The following is a 27,070-nucleotide window of genomic DNA, read 5'->3' as shown; positions in this document are numbered from 1 at the left end:
TTAAGCTCTGAGGAAATAAAACATGAGATGGTATTAAAAAAAAGTGTATTGACTTTTTATTCATTTTATTAAATACACATTTATACTTATGAAAAAATCTACAATTTAAAATATTTATCTGTTCTATAAATCACATTTGAAAGTACGCAGTGCTGATGAACTTCAGTGACAAGTACATAAAAAAGAACACAGTGTAATTTTTTTATTATAAATATAACAGTATGTCACAACATATTGCAAACTAGATGTTTATTTCAAAATAACATGCAACATACAAGCAGTGTTTAATTTTTATAGGCCTATGTAAAATTACTGTTTGCAAATCAGCAGTTCTTTATGTTGTTGGAGCTATTTTATCAATTAACTAGTGAACAGGGAAAAAGACAAAAACAAAACAGAAATTACTAGGAAAATTACACGTACTTAAGACCTTCTTAGGAACAGGTAACTGCAACACTGACATTAAGGAATAACCTGCATACCTGGCCTATTTTCTGCCCATTGGAAAAAGCCGCACTGTTTTTCCTTCCCAAGAGGGCACACAAAGAAGTTCCTTCCATTATTGGGACCAATCTTCAACACAGTCTTCATAACACATCGCTTGCCATGGTTACAAAATGGAAAATTCAAGTCAGCCCACTGCCAAAAGAAACAGGTTTTAGGTACAGTTTTAGCATATGTGAAGGCTATGAATTCCCTATTTTAAAATTGGCAACAGAAACAGATCTACAGGGGACACCCTAGAAGAAATTTCCTAGTAGTTAAGATAGTTTTATCTGTTTTGTGATCACTCATTTTAGATTTTTAACATTAATCGCAACCACAGGCATTATAACTGGTGTAACTTTAACTGACGTTAACACAGAATTTTCTTCAAATTAAGGCATTGTTGTCATTACTGTCTTGAGTTCACCTATTAGCTACCTGGTGGTAGGTGACTGAGTCAAGCTCTTCTCAGTCACACACATTTGTAATCAAGAAGCAATGGCCACAACTTGCAGTTAGGAAAGTTGGGTTAGCTATTAGTGCAGCAGTGGGAGCAGGTGCCCAGGCAGATTACAGAATCTTCATCCTTGGAGGTTTCTAAGATTTTGGCTAGATAGAAATATAGCTGATGTCTAGACCTAGAGTTTGCCATAGTTCTTCAAGCAAGAGGCTGAACTAAACAACTTGTACAAGTCCTTTCAAACCAACATTTCTTCTATATGTTTCACATCACACAGAAGCAGATTAAGAGCACCTCCACAAGAACGTACCCTCTTAGCAGTAAGAGAGGTAACTAAAACTGCAAGTTTATAACTACTATTATGTTCTTAAATTTCAGTTCAGTGTGCAAAAGTATTTCAAATTATCTCAAACTTTAAATGGATTTTATCTGTCCACAAATACAGATTACTGGGGCAAGGAGGCTGCAGGAGCAAGTGCTTAAGAGAAAACAGTCCCTGAAGTCTTATACATACTTGAAAGTAGTCACACCGAGTTTCTCTGGGTAGAGGACAGGTATAAAACTGCCTGCCCTTGTTTTCTCCATCCTTTCTCACAACTCTGCGGCTGCAGAGACGGCCGTGTGTGCTGCAGCGAGGGTGGCCCACGCTTAACGTATGAATATCATCTGTCATATTAGCTTGAGGTGTTCTGTAATGACAAGTTACAAAATGACTCCTGCATAATGTTAAAGGGGCTGCCCGTACCACTGCCAGAGAACTCTCTGCTACCATTACAGTAGCTCACTCGGCGTGCTTCCGCACACGATGACAGCCAGAGAAATAACTTCTCTAACGCACCCTATTGTGCCTTTAAAGCTGAATGATTGCTGGTGGTGAATAGGCAAGACTCTGCTTTTCTTGCAGGTATTATATCAGTTTCCCCCAGCATTACCCCATGCTTTAAATTATTTCAAAGTACTCAATCTACAAAACAAATATTACCACTGCCATTACACTGCCCACCCCAAATTCCAACATATTCTAAAAGAGGATTCTGCTCTCAGTGGGAAAAAGACCAATACCAGGCAACTACTCTAGGCTGAAAGTATTTATATGATTTACAGAAAAGACTCCCACCCTCTTTACTAAAATGTTACAGTAATGCTCCAAATCATATTCAGCTAAGAAGTAATCCAGCTGGGGTTGGGGTACAGTGTTCTCTGAATGGGATAAAGTTTGTGTTTTTCTTCCTCGTGATTCAGATATTCAGAGATTATCTGAATGCAATTTACAAGGCTTTATTGTAAAATGGTAATATGAAAAAGATTAATACTCTAGAATGTATCTTTCCAAGATATTTATAGAGCAGAAAAGCAGTGATGAAGTGATTTTTAGTGAAAAAAAATTAAAATATTAACTCATTCTCATTATCAGTTTAGGATTTTTATATTCTCTTTTATGTCTGGAAAATTGCAGTCCTGCAGACATTGGCAGTTTTCTTCCAACACCTCATTAAAACAAAAAAACAAAACGAACTGGTTTTGGTTGGTTATTTGGGGTTTTTAAAAATGTTTAAGTTGATACCTTGCTATAACTACCTGTTACCATCACTGATAGTCTCACTTCACATTCCTCTGTATACTTAATTATCCTGCCTATATCCTCAGTTCTCTGTAGTCCTCTACTGAGACAGCAAGGAGAAAGCACATTCATGCAGCCTAACCTGGCTAACCTGTGAGAGCCTGTTTCAAAACTGGTACTTCAACAATGTAAGAAATAATTTCTGCATTTCAAAACAGACAAATGACCAAGAATTTTGTAGCATATCATTAACATTTCACATTCTCCCTACATAATTTACCACTGTGACATTTTGCACTTTACCTTTACTTGCACTCCCCATTCCTGTTGTGTATGTCTGCCCAACTTTTCCTTGACAACCCTAATAGTTTCTCACTTTTCTCATAACTAGGCAATGGATGTGTCTGAATAGGGCTGTGTAAATAAAAATCCAGGATGGATAGGGCATTGAAGTAGTTACACATAGGACGGGGAGGAAAGTTAAGAGAAAACAGGGATGGTACATGTACAGAACTTTGTATCATGGAAGAATGTTGAAAACTGCTAGTTGACAAGTAACTTTGATTAGAATATTCATTCAGCTATCTTCCTTTTGTCATCTTTCACAATGACTTCAAGATCCCTCTAAGCAGGTAGCAACCACAGTGCTAGGATCAGACAACTCCTTAAGCCGAACTGTGGTTGTTGACCTATTAGAGCTGTGATGTCTTATTCCATGGGAAAGGGTAAACAATGAACAGCTGTTTAGTTAACAGCAGTACTGGCCAGATGTCAAAATCAGGACTTTTCCAGTGACAGACTGGGTCATTCAGTGCTTTTGAAATCCAAGTGTAATTTTAGTTACACAAGCATAAACTACCTCTGGCAGAAATCCAAAGACAACAGTGTCTGGACCCCACAGCACAGTATTGTATTAATCTTCAGGGATAAAGTTGGTTTATGGGAATATAAAGAGACTTGTTTACATTTTAGAATACGTACCTGATTGCTATATTATATTGGCAAACTGAGGGTATATGGTCAGTTTTCTGTTTCTTCTGTACGTGTTTGAAAAAGAGAGGTTGCTGACAGGAGGACAAACCCATAGCAGTTATGTGTGTTGAGCAATCCTTGCCTGTGCTTCCCTCTGACTGGTAGACAATGTTCGGGGTTTGATCACAATTGCTTTTTGGAGAAATACACCGAGAGTGTCCATCAGATATTTGGGTATCATTTGTCAAAACAGCTTTGTTACCAAGATCTGTTAAGACAAGAGTTGTAGTTCCAAACGCAGCTTTTCTATTGATCTTCATTTCTGTGCTTGGTTTTCTGAAATCATTACAAGGGTACTTCATTAAGTTTATGTTAAACTCTCCAGAATCTTCAGCATTCTTTGTCTTTGGAACTAAAGAAAAATAAGTTATTGGTTATAATCCATCTGTGTAGAGTGATACATCATATTTCTGATCTGTATGAATAAGTTATTACACATGGAATGCAAGAATAAATTTACCATATCATCTTGAAAGACCTCAAAAACCTGTCACAGATTAGATACAGCACCAAATTTCTTACAATAGAAAAGCTCGTGCACTTTTAGTCACGTACAACAGGTGTTTCAAGATAACATTACTATTGCTTGAATAGGACCAGATGTGAATAGTGCTCTGTAAATGAAAGCTATTAGACAATTAACCATATAAAATTGAAATTGGCCCAAAACCAGGGATTCAAATATTTAAATTTTTTGAAATAACCTTTTATAACCTCAGCACTGGGAGACTGCAGGGTACGGTACCTCCAGCAGTCACACATTATCCATTTTCAAAGTTTTGTTTTACTATTGTCACAAAAAGGAATATTAATTTGTTGGGTTTTCTAGTACTCTCAGGGTTCCTTTCCTTTCCAAACATTGAACACTTCCAAATGTATTAATTCCTTACTGTAACAGGTTTCAGAAGCAAGCAGTTCAAACATTTACTTTGCATTTATTTCCTGACATGAACAACAGTATGTTTCTCCACAGAATTAGAGGCCTACCTAGCGGGCAATAATCATTCCAAAAGAGTAGACATAATTTATTAATGCCAGATTAATAAATAAGGAGAGTCTTCTAGGTAATCTTTCTGAGAAAAGGGTGAAAAAACCCAAACTTTATGGGGTCTCTGTGTGCAATCTTGCTGTAAGACCGTAGTGTCTCCCTCATACACCTTTCCTCCATACAAGGAAGAAGGAATTAAGCAGAATAGGTAGATAAGGCATACACGAGGGCACACTCTCTCCAAAGGCATTCTCTCTCAGAAACAAAATAAGAATCCCTAGTTTACACTGAACAATACTTATTTCTAGGCTCCTTCCATTTTGCTACTACTACACAATGAAACATACTGGTTCCAGTGCATTCAGATTTGTTTAAGAAAGAATAGGAGCTTGGCCTTGTACTTAGCAAAGAAGCAAGGAAATTGAGATAACACGGTAAATAGTTATCTCTGTCTACAGGCTGAATTATTTCAGCTGTATGGCCAGCTGATAACTTTATACACCAAGTATTCGGTCCTCAAAAATTCAAATGCTTCTGCTGACCGTAGTTAGTTTTAAGAACATCATAAAAGACAAAAAATAGGGTATCATTTGGTATACACAGGGTATACTTCTTACTTACTGGCCTGAAGAAATGGACTTTAGCTAGTGTAAGATAAAAGTTTCACACACATCACTCCATTCATAAAAGGACTAGTTAGAATGAAACAATATCTTAAAAAAGCATTGGAACTTATAAGAACCGAGATCAGTACCATAAAGTCACTTCTTCACAGTCAGGGAAATTTGGGGGCACGTTGGAAAGTATAGTTCAAAGTACAATCAAAAGCTATGGGAATGTGATCTATAATTCCAATTTCAGCATATATACTTTCAGTCATAGTTAGATTCAGTGCACTTTTAACAATAGGTCCTGGAGCCTATGTAAAAATATTAATTCTTCTCAGACACAAAAAGCCTGTATAGTGTTTACAAGTATCTTTTCTTTCAGTTTTGCAGCACTGGAGCTAGAAAAATAAGTAAGTTGTAGTATGCAGATTTCAACCATTTCATTGAATAATTCACTACACAATGTGAAATGAGTACTGGGTTTTGAGGTCGAAAAGTTTCAGTATGGAATAATTGTAGAATTAGTTTTATTCCTAAAAAGCCACAGACATGAACACCTCTAGACTTTGTTTCTTGGAATATATATATGTAGCAATTTGAAATGTTTCAGAGCAAGTGTCCTGATCCAAGTAACTTCCTGGAAATCCCTCCACAGAGTAATTTACTCACTTTTACTACAGAAAGTGAAAAATACAAAGCTTCTCTTCACATAGAAAACAAGTCCCGTCAGTGGAAAGTCTGTTCATTACCTCACTCATCCCTTCTTAATGTCTACATTTCTATACAGAAATCTGGAGAGAAGCTAGCATCTTATTCCATTTTCCTGTTCCTTTCTGTGTCTCATTCACAGCTGCTTCTGCCCACCAGATCTAGACAGCAGCATTAAAACCTCCAAATAAGAGACAAACAACAAATTTAGTAAGAAGTCCTGAATCATCCTTACTCTGAACTTGGAGGAAAAAACCTAGCCCCTGAGAAACCCAACATCCTTTTGGAAACAGTACCAAAATATACTGCTTTTGTTCACGTGAAAGAATGATAGTTACTTTTCTACCCCCTGGTGATTTCTCTATCAGACATATGCTGCAAGCTTCTAATAATCTTAAAGATTGTTGAAGGAATGGCATTTTGTCTCACTGCTTGCCGCAATAAAAACACAGGGTCACTGCTTGTCTATAGAACCCCACTTGCACATAAAGCTGGAGGACAAGACACTTTCAGGGTTTAAGTCAAGACAGTTACCATGATTGTCTATGGAAGATTTCCCCAAAACCTGACTTTAAGTTAACTAAAGCAGTATAAATACAATTCACAGTGAGACACTTCTACACTTCTGTAGTTCTACTAACTGCATCAAAACTACAATCCTCCCCCCTTTCCCAGTAGAGGTACCAGACAACCTTTCAATACCTTCAGGCCTTGAAGTCAAACAGGCATCACAAATCTCAGCAGAGGGCTTATTTATTAGGGTACAGCGCGTACACGTCCACTCCTCTTCAGACTTCTGAGCTACATGATCATTAGAACATGACCCCCTGCCATATGCCCAGCCAATTAGGCTATTTCTAGTTGGCAGTTTGCTGTGAAACAAGAGAATGATGGTTAGTCTTTTGTGACATTTCTTCTACAAATTGCCTTACACCACTATGTGCAGGGAGTCACAGGGCTAGAGAACAAGCCGTACACAGTGTTACGCCTGCCTATCACAGCTTGGACAGCAAGTCATGGTTTGAGCTTGATTTTTTTTTTTCTTTACTGATGATGCAGAAGCAATACAAATAAAAACATTTAAATGAAAATGGACAAAATTAATATTTAACTGATGTACCCTCCAACACAATGCCCTATCCTCTCCCAAATTCCCTCCTATTTTCAAGTACTGCAGCAAGAAACTTGGCAAGAAAGGCACACTTTCAGTACTTTTCTCCCACCCCTTGAACAGGAAGCTTACTAATAAATCTATTACTGGATGAAGAACTGTGCAAAGGCCAAACTACAGAAAGTCACACAATCCAGCAAACAAATTCTTTTTTCTCTCATTTAAATGGTACCCATTAGACTACTTTGTTATTGTAACAGCCAACAGAACTGAAAAAAGTTAGAAAGTCTTCTGTGTCACCAATTGCTGGAAAACCTTTTAACGTTTAGGATCCTGTTCAGAATTAAGGATTTTCTTCTTTTTTTTTTTTTTTGATGTTTTTCTTCCTCATCAGAAAGAATTCAGGAATGTCCTAGCCATGACTGGGGAGCCAAAGATGTACTCCAGACAGCTCTACAGATTAAATTTCATTTATTTTCCTGTAAATTATAATACCTCCTATGTTGATAAACTGATTTAGAATTGTAGTTTTTATTTTAGTCACTATATGTTACCAAAGACTATTTTTGTCACAGTATCCGAACATTGTCAGCATGTTAAATGTAACTTGAACTTACCTGTTCAGCAAGATATATATGTATAAGTACTATGTTTCATAAGTTGTCGAGCATTTTTCTCCATAGTTTCTGTGGAATTATGCACTTTTTGGAGATGACTTTTTAATCCTAAGAATTTAAGCACTTCAATTAATAATGCAAATGCTGTACTTGGGAATTATTGTGACACTCCTTAGACCTATCACTTATTCCATAATTATCACTCTCCTTAAGAGGCTAGATTTTTAAGATAATGGCAGGGATATCCACTACCTACCACATCTCCTCACAACAGGGAAACTAAGGCGGACAATGAGAACTGCTGACATACCAAAGATCCTGTGCTGTCAAGAGGTAGAACAGACATTACAGTAGCATTCATCAAAATATTGCAGCTAGATAACAAAACAGTCAAATTGGAAGAGTTAAAAATGGATATTTTCACATTACTAGATCAGTTGTTCTCCTCAGCTATCAAAGATGTGTTAATAGTCTGAATATATTCAGGATGTCATGTTCTAGAATCTAATTCCATGTCGTCTACCTGTCGTGTCGTTTCCCTCCCCATTTTGGCACATGAAAAATGGGGGAAAAGTGTATTTTTAAGATTCAAGATACATTTTAATTTGATAAGATAAGCTTATAATGGGTATTTTTCTTCATTTTTTCAGTTGAGCAAAATCATAAACTACTTGACGCAAGAACCACTGGGTTAAATTCTACAGCTTAGGATCTGTAGTAAGTCAGTCTGATCACATGGGCTCCTTTCTGTCTTCAAATGTGAAAAGCTTGGAATGGCAGATAAACCACTTTAGCTACACATACTTTTATTTAGTAACAGTCACTGCATAATAGAAAACAGAGCAGTAGAACAAAGAGACCTGACCATTAGGATGAAGGCATCACAAGAAACAACCTTTTTATTTTATAGCTACTATTACCATGTTTTTCACTGAAATATACCACTGTCTAAAACCAACAAACAACAAAACCCCAAACCACTACTTGTTCTAGAACAGACTGAAAGAGTTCTTTTTTTCCCTTGCATCACTTAATAGTTATCTGACTCAATGGAACACTGCTGTTTTCCTACCCTTCTGCAAAACATTTCTTACTATTACTTTCTGAAAATACAGCAGATTGGGGTTATAAGCATGTGAAATATTTATCCTCCATGCTGGAATTTTCTGTATTTGATTTGTACTCAAGGGTGATTTTTAAGCTTTAACCAAAATCCCTTCAGCCAGCTGAATCTTGAAATAAAGTTGGAGGTGAGAAGGATTTGTGTGTTCTGTAAATCTTATGAAAAAAAAAAATATATATACACACACAAATGAAGGCAAAGTTTGCAAAGCAGTATCTTTTATTAGACTGACAGAGCTCAGTGTAAAAATGCAAGATTCTGAAACACCAGATGAAAATTTTCAGTGACAACTTCGGTATGTAAGAGTCTGAATAAGGTGCTTTTGGAACTTTTACCTTTTGCCCCTTTGTGATATCAAACGCATTTTGTTCTTTTCTAAAATAGAAGGAGGAAAGTTGCTGCTAGCACAATGTGGAACCAAAAGTGACTCTGTGGCCTACCTCCAGTAAAATGCAATCCAATGAGGAAGAAAAAAAAAAAAAAAAAAGTCCTAAGCCCTACATGCTGCACTCTGAATTTACTGAAGTTTTAGTTATCCTCAGTGTAACTCTACAGCCAGAATAAAACTGCATAGGTGCACAGTTATCTAAACATTCCAGAACTGAAGGAGCTATCCTATGAAGAGACATAAATTCCGACCTTCCTTCCTTATGCCATTCAACTCAGTTGCGTGTAAACATCCAACACTATTATACTGATAACACCAAGAACAAGGGGCAAATTTTCCAGAAGCAGTGAATAACTCTGAATACTCTCAATTGGTTTATAATTCCTACATTTGATTAGAGTAATAGCTATTTCATAACAGATGAGGCCTTTGAAAGAAATAGCATCAAAAAAATTAAAGCTTTTAACCATTTTTAAATACCAAAGGCCAAAACATTTTTATTTTGCAAAGTCAAGTGAATTTAGATATAAAATGCACAAGGATCCATTCCATTTGAGAACCGATGTCCTCTTACTGGAATAGCACTTTGATGCTTAAAAGTATTACAAAGTTACCATCATACCTTACGTTGACAAACTGGGGATCTGTCTTCTGACATCGAGAGCAGAAGTAAGTCATCCTGTTAGTCTCTCCTAAATAACACACAGTGATCTTCCCATTGCACTGGCCACAGGCTGGACGCTTGTATACTTTGTAGTGTTTGTAGAGAGGAGACCCAGTTTTGCGGCACTAAAACAGAACATGTTTAAAACCCAAGTCAGAGACCAAGTATAAGTTTTATGTCAGTCCTCCTACCATTCAACTGAAGCTAAAATAAAAAACCCTATGTAAGCTGACAGTTCAATGACTACAAAGATATTTAAGGCACACTCATAAGGGCTATCATCTGTATTTCATATTCTTTTATGAAAAAATCTGGTATAACAGTGTCTGGAATTCTCCACATAATGGAATAAAAGACCAAAGACAAAAAAAGCATACTAGCATGGTGTAAGCAAATATATGCTAGGGACTCTGAGTTCAGCTAGCTCTGATTCAGCACCAGTCACCTTTGACCTGGCACCTGCAGGAGTGTTCATAAAGAGCTGATAAGCTCAAATCAATGCAGAACAGAAAACAAAAATAAAGCAAACAGAAAACACAAAACACCCCCTTCACTCAACCTCAAAATGAACCAAAAATGCACCGCAGAGCCAGCTCAGACCTGACACTACAATCTGGGTTAATCAACCTTCCCAAAACCTAAAGAACTGAGCAATACAGAAATATTCCAGAGATTCTGTAGGAGTCAAGTAGTGCCCAGTAAAGTTGCTCAGCTTCATCTTAGCAGTGACCATGCCAGACAAGTTGGCTTATGAAAAGCCATTTGGCACTAAGGTGAGCTCCCCGGATCCCAGCAGAAAGTCATATTAAATTGAGTAGAAGCCCAAAGGGCACAGTGACCTAAAAAGCCTCAGAGGGCTGATAAGCAGGCACGCCTCATGAGACAATTCACACAGAGTCAGCGTAGACATAACCCAGCTAAAACTGGCAGAAAACCAGAAAACCTCAAAAAAACCACCCAAACAAGAAAAGCCCAGTAGAGATGCAGCCAATTCTGCAGAGCCACACGAATTTCTGCACTACATCGCAGTTCCTTGGGCACAGATCAAACAATACCACAGCTGGCCCAGCAATACCAGCCCAGCTCTGGCAGGGTTCGATAGCTCCAGCTCTATAATGCATGAAGACACTTGGAGTTCTCCCAAAACACAGGTGTCTGAGCACGGCGTATTTGCTTCTGCTGTGCTTTTACTCATGAGCCTTGCTGAATAATAATGCTTTTGCCAGTACAGCATAGTAATTCAATCAGAAGGAATCACAAATACATATTTGCATGAATATTCACAAGCAGTTTGCTTTCTCTAGATTTCTCAAGGTTTACAGTTAGTTTCTTATTATTAGTTTCCTTCCATCCAGTTATTTAAAAAACAAACAAAAGCAACAGCTTTTTACACAAATAAAATTCCTCATCTTTGCATCTGTAAGGTGTTAATACAAAGTATATACTATGATTACTACAAATACTCTGTAACAGTCTATAAAATATGATCAAGTACTGCCCCTCTTATTAATCTATTTTTGTTATGTTTCGATCTTAGAGACATGGCAGGACAGGGCACAGGGCTAGCTCTCCTTTAAAAGCACTTGACTGGTGAATACTTGCTAAGTACAGATTATAAAAGTTTTAGAAATTGCTAAACTGAGCTACCAAAAGTTTAGCTTGTTTGTTTATTGCCAGTCTAAAAGCCCATGACACATTTAAAACTCCTAGTATTATAGTTGTTGCAGAACTGGACACTATCTCTTAACTGGTTGACTTCACTATGAAGTTTGAAGAGTTAAAAGATTTCCCTGGCCAACAGACTAAACTACTCCAGTAAGTTGAGGGAAAGCAGACATTTAAGCAGACTATCAAACAAATTACATTTTTGGCCTTTATGATAGAAAGACAGTATTAGAAGAGTTAGGTACCTTCCTCCCAGCCTACCAAAAAAGAATTTTTAGCAGCACTAGCACCTCACCTTTCATGAATACCATGGAAAACAGACAAACATTTCACTACTGCTGTTCATTTCCCTGCACGCAGCTTAAAGAATAAAAACACACAAGAATTAGATCCAATTCTCTCTTTTTCTATTTTGGAAAGTTAAAGAGCAACCAGGAATTAGAGTTCACAAGGGAAGAAAATTAAATCCTACTGAAGTTGTGGCAGTAGGGAGAAGCTGGAATTTATTTCACTTTAGCAACCAAAAAAGTTGTTTCAAATAGAAAAAAAAAATTTAAAAGTTAGAATCTATTTAATCAAATAAATATACTTGCTATTTAAAATTTCATAAAGGAAGCGACATGAATTACCTTCATACTTCCTTGGGGCAACCTCAAGTTCCCAATTTGAAGAGTGACCTTTATGTTATCTTACCTGTAAGTGTGTGCTTAACCTACATCAATTCTGACACGTTCAGAGTGACATTAACAGAGCATGCACAGAAACACTGTACCAGCCCTCAGGCAGCATCTGTCAAACTCTTCTGCTGCAACTGGGCCAAGCTGTGCACATTCTTACAGTCTAGACTGTCCCACCTTTCCATCATTTGACAATTCACAATTAATAAAGAGTATACAAACCAACATTCCTATTCATGGAAACACCTGTCCTGTTGCCCGTTTTTATTGTTTTCACTAGATGATCATGTACTGCTAACATGTTGGAGACAAGTTTTGGAGGCTTCTCAGAAACATGTGCCAATACCTTATAAAAAAGCAGGGTAAAATCACGTGTCATTTTCACCAAGTGACTTATATGCTCATCTGTCAGTTGGCAAACCTGTAAGAAAGATAAGAATGATTTTTAGAATATTACGATGCTAAGGGATAACAGCAGAAAGATCTAGAATGAAGAGGCACTTTGAACACCTTTAACACTTTGAACATCAGCTGATGTGGAGTTGCATTGCTTCCTGTTATGATAATTCTACGACTTCACATTCTATGTATCATCTCAGTAAAACAGAACGTTTTCACATTCTACACTACACAATCTCAGTGTGTGAATACCAAACAACGTACTTTGCCTCATCTGAATAAAACATGAGGTAAAAATTTCAGTTGTCTTGCTCTATACTGACCTAAGAGTTCCTGATCACAGGAATCATGTAGAGTTAACAACTCTTAGTTTGCTCTTAATGTTCTCACGGATTATGATACAACCTATCATCAGAGGCTCTTTCCTCTGAGAGATCATCAGGAAGAATACTTGAGCCAATGGCATCACAATTAGAGAGATGTATCAGCAAATACATTTTTGTTAAGAACCCAAAATTTTAAGTCACTTTTTTCTTTCCTCTGCCAGCTCTCACTGCAGATACAATTAAAATCCACACTGATCCTATGAAGAACTTTCAGAAATACTATATTTAAAAAACCTTGAAGTTATTGACTTTACTAGCTTTCCTTTACAATCTATGTAATCCCAACCTGTTTTGCAAACATCAGACTTCCTTTCAACCAAAGTTTGGAGATGCATACTTGAGGATCTTAACCAAAAAAAGTATGGTAAACAATGGTGGAAAAGCAAATGATGCCAGCTAGCAGGACAAAAGAAGAAGCAGCTGCAAAAATAATCAGCTCTACCACACAAACTATTTTGAGTAGCAATTGAACAAAAAAAGCCAGAGGACTCTTCACTTTCCTTTATTTATAGGCTGACAATTTAATGGTAGCACAACAGGATGCCAAAGTCAGGATTTGCAAGTTAGACAAATTCCCTACTAAGGAGAGGTTTCAAGTTGTAAGAGAGTTTAGCCTCACAAAATTTGTCCACCCTGAGAGGCAGGAATAGCAGCAACAGGTTCCAAGGAATGCCATGAAGGAGATCTCCAGTTATAATGACAAAACATTGATTTAGCATCTTAGAATAATTTAAGAAAAAACAGGTGATAAAACAAAGGTAAGATGATAAAAAAAACATAAATACGTATTTACATTCTTAATACTTCGGTGTCATTAAAAGCAATCTTGAGACATTTCACCGACCTTAATGGCTGGATGAAGACCACTATCAAACAGTGCTTCATTTTTTATGATATTTCCTACTCCAGGTAATACTGCTTGATCCAGTAACACATCACATAACATGCGGGTTTTCTGCTGCTTAATCTCATTCTCTGCTCTTAAGAAGCTAAACTTCGGAGAACAGACATCCAAGCTTTCCATCATTCTCACTTTCTGCTTGCTCTCAGCTGCATTTCTGGAAGAGAAAAACACATTAAGATTTATTTTTATTTCAAATATATGCTAATATAGCAGTATGGTTTTAAAAACAACACATGAACACTGCATGCAGATAACAGAAACCATGAAAATACCAGTGGCAGTAAGAGGCATAGAAATTACATTAGCCACCCCTCAAAAAAACAGGTCAATGATACATGCATGGAACATGCAGCTGGTCCAACATACAAGAAAGCATCCTCATTTTGTTCATATAAGTTTGAAAAATAATTGCCAGGTCCTTGCTTTAAAACTATTTCCAACATGGAAAGACCATGTGTTTGGACCACTGAACACAACTGTATGGTTACATGGCACAGTAGTTACATGACAATAAAAACTGTATTTTCTTAAACCTAGATTTTATTAGGTTAATCATAATCATTTGAAAATAATACAGTACATGAAGTCTCAGGCTCACATAAGCTTTTATGGTTTGTAATACTAAATATACATATATACGTTACTTGAATTTACATGCTCCTTTTCACCCAAGAACATCAAATGCTTTAAAATCAAGCTTGCTACATTGTTTTTATTAGCAGTGAGAAGTACAATGCTGATGGAAAAGTACACCCACTTAATGTAAACTGGAACAATTATACCAATTTGTTTCCAAAAAGAAAACAAAAAAATCCCCACAACCTTGGGGGCATAAAAATTTGAAGTCAGTAATAACCACAGGTCCTTATTCTTGTTAAGGAAGTGAGACTTGCATGGAAATTAAAGAAGCAACAGGGTTCAGCATTCAGATCTAAGGACAGAATTAAATCCAACTTTCATTCCCAGTCTTGACACTATCTAATGAGACTATGGCATAGAACTACTTTAAGTGTATGTAAACTCTGCTACAAAAGTAACAAAATTAAATTACCATACTAATAAATATTATATGTGTAGAAAGTTTTCTTTTATTTCATCGTGTCTATTATGGCATCAAAGCACTTCACCATTTGTGTGTGATTTTTCACTATGTTCTTAAAAGAATGTTACAAAAAGAAATAAACTGAGCTGTGTATAATTCGTTTAGTTTATACTTTACCTATACTCTACTGTCACTTCAAAAAAACAAACAGTATCCTCTGTGAGCTGTATCTCCAAAACCGGTAGTGCTCCATTTCTGTCTTTGCTCCCATCAGGATTAATACGCATGGAACCGTTCATGCCGAAGTGAACCCTTAGAGAGAAAGGCAGTTCTTATGGGTATTTTATCTTAACAATGTTTCCAAACACTAGTCTATTTTCTGAAGTTAAACTGTTCTTATCTAACCAAGTCAGTACATACATACATGAATTCTAGTCATTAAGAGTAACATAGCAACAAACTTCTTGCTTACACAGTGCTCAGTTCCCAGAGGAGAACCCTCCCCAAGTCAAAACCACTCCAAAACAGCAATTTTCCAGTGGTCTTCATAACTCATTATACCGAAGTAAAACTTGACCATTAAGTAACACATATTTGTGGTGTATCGCACTTAGATTTTTTTTTTTTTTTCCACTTGACATATTGGTCTTTCAATGTAGGTTCTTAAATCCTCAGGAGACTAAAAGAAATGAGGCTACTTTACCAGACAATTTTCTGTTAAATCAGGCAGAAGTCACCTAGTATGAAACGAAATATTTCGGTCCCCATATTGCCAACACTGTTATCATATCAAAGCTACTTCCAGTAACACCATAAACAAAGTAATTAACATCTTCCATATGTTGTTTTCCACTTTTCTTTGACTACAACCAAAGCAAAACCTGCATGTCAATTAAAAATTAATAAAAGAAATAAACTGAAAAATGCACAGATGGCAAAGGAGTGGAACAGACTCTTTCAAGCATTGCTTTTACAGATCACTAATGCTTTAAGAGGTTTTACATTTTATAATATATTCTACTGGGAGCTAGCATACTTGAGCAAAGGACAAGTTTGTCTATGGTCTCACTCATTTTATTTATTACAAATTCACCTGCTACATTCAAGACCTAAAAAAAACATAAGACAGAAGGAGTTCCCTACTTCTACACATTTTATATCAGAAAAGGTGGATTATATTGTAGCTACAAAAACATTTCAGAGATCAAACTACTCAAATGACCAAAGAAACACAACATCAGGTATATATTTCCTTTTAACCCCTCTCTGTTACATTTCAGGAAAGATAGGCTTTTTAAATATTTACAGAGAGGTTAAGACAACATTCCATTAAGCATAGTCTTAAAGTCAACTCTAACTTCCTCACAGCATGTACTCACCAATTTTTTTCAATTTTTAAAAAACTGTCTTTTCAATACTCTCTTCTTACATGTCAGCTCAGTTGATACAGTTATTTCAGCCACTTTTATTTTCAAAAGCCATTTCCATTGCTCAAGTGCCATGAATAGTACTACGCAGGCTTATCTAGTCAAATGTCTTTTTAAATCTAGCTAAATTTCTTTTTAAACCAAACTCTTTCATCTTGTTAACAAATGGTAGTGCACTAAATGCTTCCAGAAAGTTATTTTTGAAGAAATAGCATTCACATTAATAGATGATGGTTTCATTTACCAGTTCCAGTATACTGTTTAAAAGGAGCATTAAGAATCACAACTATTAGCTACCGCAGTGAACTGGTGTTTCATGACTAGAAAAAATTACTGAGTCATCACTACACACTGACATTCAAAAGCCTTATGAAATTTACGAAATTTCACTCCAATGTGTTTCATTACCTTTGATGTCCTGAAACAGGGCAAAACAGAAATCTTTTCATTTTAATAGAAAAGCCATGCTAATTAAACCTAGGATCTCTTATTCAATGATAGCTAGTGGTAAGGAGTTAATAATTTTGTTGCTGGTTTAAAGTAAAAACACGAGGTTTTAAAATTATCTAGCATTACACAATATTGTAAGGATCTGCTTTTATTTAAAACATTTTTCCCCATAAAAATAAAATATTAATAGCAGCACAGTATAGAGATGTAGAAAACAGTGACGATTCACATTATCAAGTTTTAAGGGCCAAGAGGTAGTTTCCAGTCAAGACAGTGGATGCCTTTCCTTTAAGAGATTTAGAGTCAACAATTGTCTCTTCCCTAAGAATATTTTTGTCCATTTTCAGTTATGCAAAAACATGTGCATTATCAATTTTCAAAAACTTTTCTAAACCATTTATCACTCCAAATTTACATTAATAGCACACTACAGAAACTAAACCCAGGACAACCTCTTTCACATAACTGTATCATTTCTATGGTAAAATATACAGTTCATTCAAGTTTTTCCTGCAGAACTCACAAATATCAGAGAATTTTTTTTCAACTGTTATTGATTATTTAGTTACTTTCAAGGCAAAATTGAAAAAAAAAAAAAACACCAAAACAAACCTCAAATTTTCCAAAAAACCTTGACTTTCTTTAGTGACTTTAATGTGCTTGTTTAAATGGACATCAAAAAGTAGAAGTACTAATTTCATCAGGAGGTGTCATTGCTCATTTGTACTCCTAAAAAAAAAAAAAAGCTTCTACTGCCCACCATGGATTGCAAATATACTGAACTTTGTTGCTAATTGCTGTCCACAACATGGCAACATTTCAGAAGTATCTTCCTCATGTGCAAGTCAGGCAAGCAGTAGTCAAACTGTATAAAACAATTTCATGGCCAGGTTATCTTTCCCCACCAGGCAGTCATTCCTCACTTGAAAAAATCCAGGAGCATAAAATAAGTTAACTGCCCTTCATGGCCCAGTCTTTCACAAGACGTTTCTGACTAACATTATTCTAGCATGATTACCAGCTTTTTACAGGTAATCTTAGTAGACAAGAAAAGCTGGGTTTGTTATGTTGTGAAACTATGTACAGATACAGAATCTGTATATCAGTAACACTCCTCATTACAAGAAAATCCTATATTTTGAGAGTTAACTTCAATAAAGAAATAATACATCTTCTGAAGGCGTATTCCTTATTTCCTCTCCCAATAAAAATTCTGGCAGCCAGTCTCAGACTGCTGTAAGATGCATTTTCTGAAGCCTTCCTCTACCTCCCCTCAACATCTTTAAGATGCACAACATACATTTTTAAAACAAGAGAATTAAGATCTTCATTATCAGATAAGTAATTTTTGCCTCCTGTGTAGAGGAAATCTTTCCTGTACATAACTTCTACGTTTCCAATCAGAGAAGTGACATGACTAAAGGAACATCTTAAATACAGTTTCTAGATGCATATGTAATAACTAATTAATGAAACTTCTAACCTTATTATCAAACAATAACTGAAGGTTGTTTTCATTAAGTACAATAAGTTACTGCATTGGCTAGAAAACTTAAGAATTATTTAAGATCTGTCAGGGTCAAATGATTATATTTTCCATACTAGAATTTGGTCACATTTTCTTTCTTTCAGAAGAGAACTTTTGCAAAATGCTTACTTATATTCCTTAGTAATAGCTTCTTTCTTCTGATAAGGTAATTCAGTCTGTTTAAACAGTGTTTTCTTATTGTGTAATTTATTCCTTTGCTTATTCAATCAAATTGTAATATATGCAATAGTAATTTTAAAAAGGCTAACATCTGTATCAGTTACCTCCCCTGCCTTTTTTCATCTTCCTTTATAATTGACTTATCTTTTTATTTTTTAAAGCAGCTTTTTCTTCCCTGTTTCCATTTAATAAAGCACAATACAAAGCAATAGAATCTGATTAGGACCATAATCCTTTCCTTCACAAATATGGGTAGCTTTAAACACACATACAGTCCTGTCCTCCTAGTTACCTGTATGATTGTCATGTAAAGATTGGTATGTGCTTTTAAGACTAGTTGCATTTCTCTAACACTAGGAGAAATAGGCATGTAACGCACTATCTGGTAACCAGCAGGCCCCTGCTACCAAAGATCAGTCTGCACATCATCCCAGGTAATTACTAATAGATCACTGCCTTTATTTATCCAGCACGCAACTACTGCAACCTGTTGTACTCGCAGCCAAACATGTAAGATACCCAAACCATTCACCTGCCAGATTTCAAACCCCAGTTTCAAATCAAGGAGTTGTTAATATTGTTTAAAGAAAGAAAGGCAGCATAAACATATACACACAGAATATTTTAAACTTGGCAACTTTCTCACATGCGTTTATTATCAGAGCAGTCAAATAATTAAAAATTAAATACAGAATTTCAGTCTAAATTTCTTAAGGAAAGCTAAAAGAAATTGCAAGTACAGATTGTAGTGGAAGACATTAACTGTAACTGCATGCATTTCTCTGAGTTTTGTTCCTAGAAAATGAAATTTCCTGTTTGTAACAAAACTTTTCAAGGAATAACTGTTCTTTTCAAACATCTTTACATGGATTTGTAGACTAAGAATAAAGCAGTAAATTAGCTGAAAATATAAGTGACTATATCCAGTATTTCCAGCACTGCAGAGAGGCTGCTGAGAAGTTTCTCCATGACACTTTCAGATCTCTGAAACTGATCTTAGCAAGAACAAGACAACTCCCCGAATACACACTCTGAACACATAGGAAGCCTTTTTCTCACCTCTTACCTCAAAGCCTTCTGATCAAAATACATAAAAAGCTCCTTTCCCAGAGTCTCCACACCCCTGTAAACACATCCAATAAGGAAATCATGGCCAGAGGTTCTCTTCTCACTTGCAGCAGTCTGAAAATGAGTACACACACACTAAGATTAAAACAGAATTGATATTATTTTGATTCTAGCATTGGTACACATTCAGCAAGTATCCATATGAACTAATTCTCCAACTTGGACAGTATTAAACCTTTTCTTCTTAAGCAGCTCTATTAAAACCAATGAGACTATTAACCCAGGAAGCAGACAGTCACTATTGCTAATGCTATCATAACTTAGCTCATTCTTTTCCAAACTGAAACAATACATCTTTTTTTATCAGTGTATTTTATGCCTTTTCCTTCAAGTCATGAATTCACAAATAGTTTCAGACTGATGTAAACTAACAGGTATGGTCTGAATACTAAATACTTGTCAGAGTGCCAATTCTGCCATTTGCAGACCTTTATCCTTCTCCAAATGCCTCTTGCTGGAGTTTCTACCCATGCTAATAATATGCTTTCAGTGTTTCACATAGGGCATTGTGCATTACTGAAAGGCTTTCACTGAGCCCACAGAGATATTGCACTCTTCCTACTAACTGAAAGTCTAATCTCAGATGATGTCGAACAGCAGGTGGGACACTACTAGAGGACAGGAAAAAGGTAACTGTGAGATTGAAGCAGTAATCTTTTCTTGCTTAGCACATGAAACTCCACTGAAATTATAAGAAGCGACCTCTACAGGTTATCTGGCCCAAACACTTGCTTAAAGCAGGACTGACTTAGGCTCAGGCAGCCCAGGGCCTTGACCAGTCAGCTTCAGAGTAGCTCCAGGAATGGAGACTCTGGTCTCCGTTCCAGGGCTTCGCTATTTTGGTGGAAAATTTTTCCTAACACCTAATCAAAATTTCTCCTATTGTCACCTGCCTCTCATCCTATCATACACCTCTGAGAAGAGTCTAGCTCTGCTCCTCCATACCGTCTTTTTAGGTCGCTGAAGAGAGCAATAAAGACCCAGTTCTATCAGCTTCTCCTTGTGCATCATGTGCTTTAGCCTGCTAATCATACCAGGGGACTCAATCCAGTATGTTACTATCTTTTTCCTACTGGGAAGTCGAAAACTGGGTACAGTAATCCAGATGCAGCTTTGCAAGTGCTGAACAGAATCACTCTCCTCAGCCTCCTGGCTACACTGTCTTTAGCACAGCCCAGTTTGGGGCTGGCCCTTTTCCCTGGGAGGACACACTAGTGACTTGGACTCATCTGGTATATGACCCTAGGTCCCTTTCCCTTTTTTCAGTGGAGCCATTTCCCATCTGACCAGCAGCCAGGCCTGTGCCATTGTATGACGTTCTGTTCCAAGTGCAGGACTCTGCAAGTCCTGCAAATGCTGAAGTTAAGTTTCTGCCAGCCCTTTTTTCTCAGCCTGTCAAGTCCCCCTGACTACCACCCCAAGGTCCCCAGAACCTGCTGAAAACCTCCAAGCCTGTCACCAGTGTATCAGTGCTTCAATCACAACATTCAATTGCAATGCAAATATATATGAAAGTGACTGGCAAATGAGCAAGGCTTCAGCTAGTGAAATGTCAGTGCTACCCTCCATAAAATCTCCCACTGTATTATGACCTTGAAATTATATACATTTTGAGGGGTTTATGGTTATTATTCTGTCAAGTAGAAAAATAAAAATATTTTTGCATAACACCAACATAATTTACTTTGCCTATTATCAAAATAAGAAGCAAAATTTTGCTCTCACGTAAACTGCTCATCCCTTGCAGTAAAAGTATTAAAGTCAGTGTGCAACAAGGTTTATTTTAGTTCTAAGCCACTCAGGTTTGTTTAAACTAAACCAGAGGAAGAAGTGACCAAGATGGAAAACAAACTCATTTTGTCAAAATATTTTAATTCATACCAATTTAGCATCAGGTGAGCCTTTACAGTCATCATAGAATGGATTCTCTTAAACAGTGTAGTCTTCAGCAGCAGCCAAGGCTTGGCCATGGTTAGCAGCCACTGTGGGATCTAAAAAGCCCAAAAGTCTTATGATGGTCATTTGCTAATGACTAGTCTGACCTGATATTACTTTTACTGTACAAAGTTATGAACATGAATCTATTTGAGAGAATTTATTTTTGAAAACACAGGAGCAATAACTCCTTAATTCCAAAAGCTTAGTCCTGAAAGATACAAACCTACAGACGCTGATCTGCTGATGGCATGTCTTAGACATATCTTGAACCATGTTCTTTCTTAAATAATTCTTTCACTGAAGTACTATCTTACTGAGCCGTAATACCATACTCTCCTACAATGACGTGAGGGAAAATTCCCCAATTTCCTGTCTGCAGGCATCTAATACTTTCTTGGAACACAAGCAACACACAATTTCGTACAGCTGAGCAAAACCAGGCATGAAAAGAAAGCCCTGGCCACCTCTGTAATCAAAACCAGAGGACCGAATATTCACAGCTCATCAGCTAGGGCTGCTCACGACATTCCAACTTCTCCTACCAGAAGGTCTCACGAGCCCCTGGGGAGTTTTACACAGGTGAATTATTTTATGCTGGCAACAGAAAGGATAAAAACTAGTTGAGAAACTATATACTGCACACACTGAGAGCAGATGCCACACGCTTTATTTATTTAAATAGGTGGTCTATTTAAAATTATTTTTCAAGAAAGTTACAAAATTAAAAGCTCCTTTTCTGCAGGCCAACATGTGCCTTTCTCTCATCATGTTTCATTCAGTCTTGTGAAGACTTATGAGATTATGGTAACATTAAAATTAGGAACTGCTACTACAATTTTCCTAGTATTGTAGGTTTACCTGAAGTTAAACGATAGCTTTTAAATTTACCTTAAGCGAATAAGAGCGATTCTAAAAGCTTTCCATCATTATTTGCAAAAGCCCCGATGTTTCTACAGCTTCAGCACCTCCTGACACATTCGACCTACTAAGGCTTATTTATTACGCTGACGACAAGAATATCTTAAAATTTAAAGGAAGAACAGCAGCCGCGGACACCACCCCCACCCCCCCCCCGGCCCCCGCCAGACGAGGGCAGCCGGGGCGCGGCAGGGGAGGCCATGGCCGCGCCAACCAGCCTGCTCTGTGCTTAGACCCGCCAGCCCCGCCGCTCCCACCGGCTCCCAAATTCGCGTTCCTCTCCCCCAAAACCTGGCGGCGCCTACCGCCGCGCACCCCCGACAGCTCGAGCTCCGCGCCCCGCAGCCCGGCCCGGCGCTGCCCCTGAGCAGAAGCGGCTGCCCCTGCCCTCCCCCCCCGCCAGCCCCGGCCCTCACCGCGCTGCCGCCTGCGGCTGGCGGGGCGCAGCCCCGGGCTGCCCGCACCGCCTGGCCCCGCCGCACCCGCGCCCGCAGGCTCTCCCCGTAGAGCGCGCAGCCCGGGCCCTCCACCATGGCCGCCGAGCGCGCCGCGCCGCGCCGCCCGCCTCTTCCCTTCGAATCTGCCGCCGGCCGAGGGGCGGTGCGGCTCCGCCCGGCCGTTACTGTGGGGCCGCTGCGGGAGCTGAGGCGGAGACTGAGGGAGAGAAACCCCCGGGGCGCCCTGGGTCGGCCCGTAACGCCTGCGCGGGCAGGCGCGGCCCGCGCGCGGGGCTGGGTGAGGGCTGGCCGGGGGCGGGAGACCCGCACCTGGAAGAGGCCGGAGCGGGCGGGCCCGGCCTAACCCGCCCCGTGGGCTGCTTCTCCGGTCCTGGCCAGCTGCTGGTTGAGTTTACCTTTTGCATGGACCGGAACGTTAATCGAAAAGCTTTGTTTTGTGCGACCCTTCAGGGAAAACACGGTATATCCTATTTATTTTGCTCTTAAGTGTGACCTTTTGGTGTCCTCAAATACCTCATTAGCTGTCTCAAGCTTCCTGGTATTGTCTAAAACACCCTTCAAGTACGTCTTCTTTTAAGGCAAAATTGGAAGTTAATTTCAGTATTTAAAAAAGTCAGTAGGTTTTTAGCAGTCACTCCAAGTTTACACAAGGAAAATGCGCCTCTCTGTGTTGCTTTTGAAGTAAGAAGGGGTATAATAATCTCCACGACCTTTAAGAAAATTGAGGGAACTTGCATTTGAAGGTAGAACATAAAACACCGTTTCCTAATGTCCACCTCATGAGGGTACTCACACCGATTGAAAACTCTCAATATTATTGCTTATATAAAGCGTCCATATCTAGTCTTCTATCTGGGTTCACTCAAAATACATCTTATTCCTTAAAGAATTAACTATAATTAACTTTTTTTTTTTTTTTTTTCTCCCTAAAAGGAAGTAGCTAAATCAGGTTAAAGACATTATGTTTGCTGAAATACAACTGTGGATTTAGCTGTGCTACTAAGGTTAGGGTATGCCACCCTTTGTTGCAAATGTGTTCCTTTTTCTCGGTGACGTTTTTGCTGTGATCAATCGAGATTAAAACAGTAAGGCAATCATTAGCCAGAGAATTAAGCTCACTAGTCAGAGAGCAGAAACTGCCAATGTACTGGTGAAACTCAAATTTTTCCACTGCCTTTGAGTCCTGCCTTACTGTTCTTCCAAGGCAGTTAGAAGTTGATACATAACTCAGGTTTCTATATTCATCTGTAAGCACCTTAAAAGTACAGATAATAACAATTCCTGTTACTTGGCTATCAATATAATGTTTTTCATTATAAGAGATTTTATAATGATATTTTTCAGCAGATGGTTTGTGCAGTGTGTTACAGCAGATTGGGTTTTCAATCCCATATCTAATTCTGCAAGGGCATCAGAAACTGCAATACCAGCCATTATTAAGGTTCACTACCCCTTTTTCCACTCATGTAAACAATGAATTTTAACTAGAAATTCTGCAGTAACTCACCTTTTCCATGTGCGTTTATTCCACAAAAAGCTGAATACCAGGTACGCACAAACTATTGTTGGTGAGCTTTATCTTAAAGTGTTTGGTGGTGGTTGAGAAACATTTGGGAGTTTCTTCACTTTAAGAAAAGTGCTTAAGGATACATTTACAAGAAAGAGAAGAGAGGTAATAGCACTGTATGAGATACTAGTCTGACACTTTTATAGTTTGAAACAGATGCCTGATGCTGAACTCCAGGGTAGTTTTTAGGTAGAAGTACCTAAATGACAGCAGCTGAATGAAGAACAGTTGTTGGGCAAAATTACTGCTGATACAGTTTTTTAATGACATGGTAGTGCAGCCAAGACAGAAATATAACTGTTTGTGTTTTACATCATTCTGAGTAGAAACTCTTAGCTGCTTTTCTAATTCTTTGGGTCAGGGAATCTCAGTTGCTGCCAGTTTCAACACTGCAGTTCCCAGGCTTCAAGGGAACATATGTTGTAAGATGCAAGTTTTTAAAGGAGGCTGATGGATTGCTTACAAAATAAAAACTTTCATTAAAACTATTTCAGGGTTATTAGAATATAACATTTCTTGGCAGGTTGTTCACACCTTGTTTTGACTTTGAAAAATCCAATGTCGACAAGAAATAATCTCTCCCACAGGTAATTAAATGTGCAAATTTCAAGAACAAACAAGCAAATAAATCTCACTTGAGTGTAAGTTTATCATTTGACTGTTTTTTACTTCCTGTCTGCTGTTACATCAACAAAATCATAGCATTCTACTGTACTATGATAATTAATGTAGCAAATAATGGCAAGTCACCTGCAGTGAAAGGTAAAATTATTTTTAAAATAGAAATTGAGTAAATCTACATATGCTCATAAATTTGTCCGCTGTTATTGTAGCTGTGTTCACAGATGCCTCTGTTATTTTTCCCAGTGGTGTTCTCAGGCACCACTTCTTGATTTGTTTGTGCATTTGCAATATTTACATTCAGCTAATAGCATACAATTGAATGGTGTGCTCAGAACTGGACACTCGTATTTTTGCTGACATAGCTGATATGTTATTGCAGTTGTAATCTCATTAGAAAAAAAAAAAAAAGTACATTTCTTTCAAAAAATTTTTGGTTTCCCATAATTATGAAAAGTATACAATCCTTTTTTTTTTTTATTTATTCCATTTTCCAGAACGTATAAAGAAGCCCCAATTCCCTGCCTTGTTGTACCAGTTCATGTCACAGGACATTTGGCATAAAACTGATGTGGTTAATTTGCAAGAGCAGAGCTACCAACAGCCAATTGCTCAGACTCTCAGTTTTATATGCATTTTCTCTCTTGGATTAATGTGTTAGTCTTAGGACATTGGTGTACAGTTTAAATACATAAGTTAAATTTGCAATTAACAAAGCTTTGAAAAAATATGTTGGCAAGTAATATTATCATATGGCAAATATAGACTAAAATGGAATATTGTTTTAGACCAAATATTAAAGTTTCATTTCTTTGGAAGCAACATGAGAGAGCAGAAATATGCAGAATACAAGCACACCCTGTTCTCATGCAACAATATGAAGAACAATATCATCACTGAGATTCTCACTAAGGCATAGTTTTTTGTTTTGTTTTTTTTTCTGGCAGGTTGAAATGTACAGTGAACTACAAAGACATTCCCTTTATGGTGACAAAATCTTGGATAAGAATTAATAAGCAGTGAATGACTGATCTGTTTGGTTGCCTAGAGAGTTAACATGAACAGGTAGACACACTCAAAATTGCTCATCATCTAATCCTAATGAAATCCTTCCTAAACCCTGTAAAAACATTCCCAAATCCTTCTAAATTAGCTCTGTTAATACAATTAATCCAAATAGTTGCACTGTTCAGGGAATGTGTGCTGGTTATGAATTCCTGGTCTGCCAGTGATTTTTAAAGGTCATGCATGGTTGATATGGATGCATAGTTAAATTATTTTTGTCAGTTATCTCAAAATAAGTAATGCCTTGAGTGCTGGGATCCTTTTATTGGTGGAAAGTTCTTACTTTCCATTACAGTAAACACACTATTGTAACTTTGGTTTTTAGACCTGCATTTATTGTAAAGATAGAGACCAAAGTGGCTCTTTGGAAATTATGGTAAAGTATCAATATAAAATTATGAACTAACTTGTGAATAACAGTTTCAGTATGGGAGTTTCTTGCATTTATTTAATTATTGCAGCCACAATAAAATGCTACAATTCACATACTGTTCTCACTGAACATGGAGTATGTGTTGAAAATACCTGTAAATTAATGGATTAATGGATTGGAAGTAAAAGTGATAGTTGAAACTTAGTAGTACCATCTTAATTTTTACCAGTGGAAAACTGGTCACAGATAAGCCTATTCCTATGGTTCCAATTCATATACTAAACAAGAAAGTAAATTTCTTACTTACAAGTTTGATACATTGTAACTTAAGTTGACAAAGCAGGACATGAGTTACAGTATGACAGATAGAGGATGTAAAAAAAAAAAACCAAACCACTTAATTATGTATGCAGTTATATTTTTAAAATGACTGATATTTTGATATAGTTACATTATTATCAGGATTTTCCTGAGTAGTGATTAATAATATGACAGATTTACCTGTCGATGACTGTTCGGTTGTAAACAAGTCACTATTCTTTTAGACAAAATAGCTTCTTATCTCTCTAGCAATTCTTGATTTCCCTAGAGACAGCAA

General features: G+C 37.3%; 1 protein-coding gene across 3 annotated transcripts; it reads right to left on the bottom strand.

Moving 5' to 3' along the window:
• Positions 1-97: 97 nt before the first annotated feature.
• On the bottom strand, positions 98-27,037 carry NEIL3 (nei like DNA glycosylase 3). 3 transcript variants are annotated; one of them, XM_042808449.1, is made up of 10 exons: positions 26,974-27,037; positions 19,471-19,586; positions 14,997-15,131; positions 13,718-13,931; positions 12,435-12,509; positions 9,705-9,871; positions 6,546-6,715; positions 3,489-3,891; positions 1,461-1,635; positions 98-639 (listed from the first exon to the last, which is right to left on the bottom strand). In XM_042808449.1, exons 2-10 carry the CDS (start codon positions 19,494-19,496, stop codon positions 463-465), a joined length of 1,542 nt encoding a protein of 513 aa, XP_042664383.1. In that variant the 5' UTR covers positions 19,497-19,586; positions 26,974-27,037; the 3' UTR covers positions 98-462. The 3 variants fall into 3 exon arrangements, with proteins under 3 accessions (XP_042664383.1, XP_042664381.1, XP_042664382.1); XM_042808447.1 differs by lacking the exon at positions 26,974-27,037 and adding an exon at positions 22,805-23,048; XM_042808448.1 differs by lacking the exon at positions 26,974-27,037 and adding an exon at positions 22,871-23,048.
• Positions 27,038-27,070: the final 33 nt, after the last annotated feature.

The sequence above is a fragment of the Tyto alba genome, unplaced genomic scaffold (assembly GCF_018691265.1).
Source record: "Tyto alba isolate M040663 unplaced genomic scaffold, T.alba_DEE_v4.0 Super-Scaffold_6, whole genome shotgun sequence".
Taxonomy (NCBI): Eukaryota; Metazoa; Chordata; class Aves; order Strigiformes; family Tytonidae; genus Tyto; species Tyto alba.
Note: the sequence above shows the minus strand (reverse complement) of the source record. Positions and strands in the feature narration are given on the sequence as shown.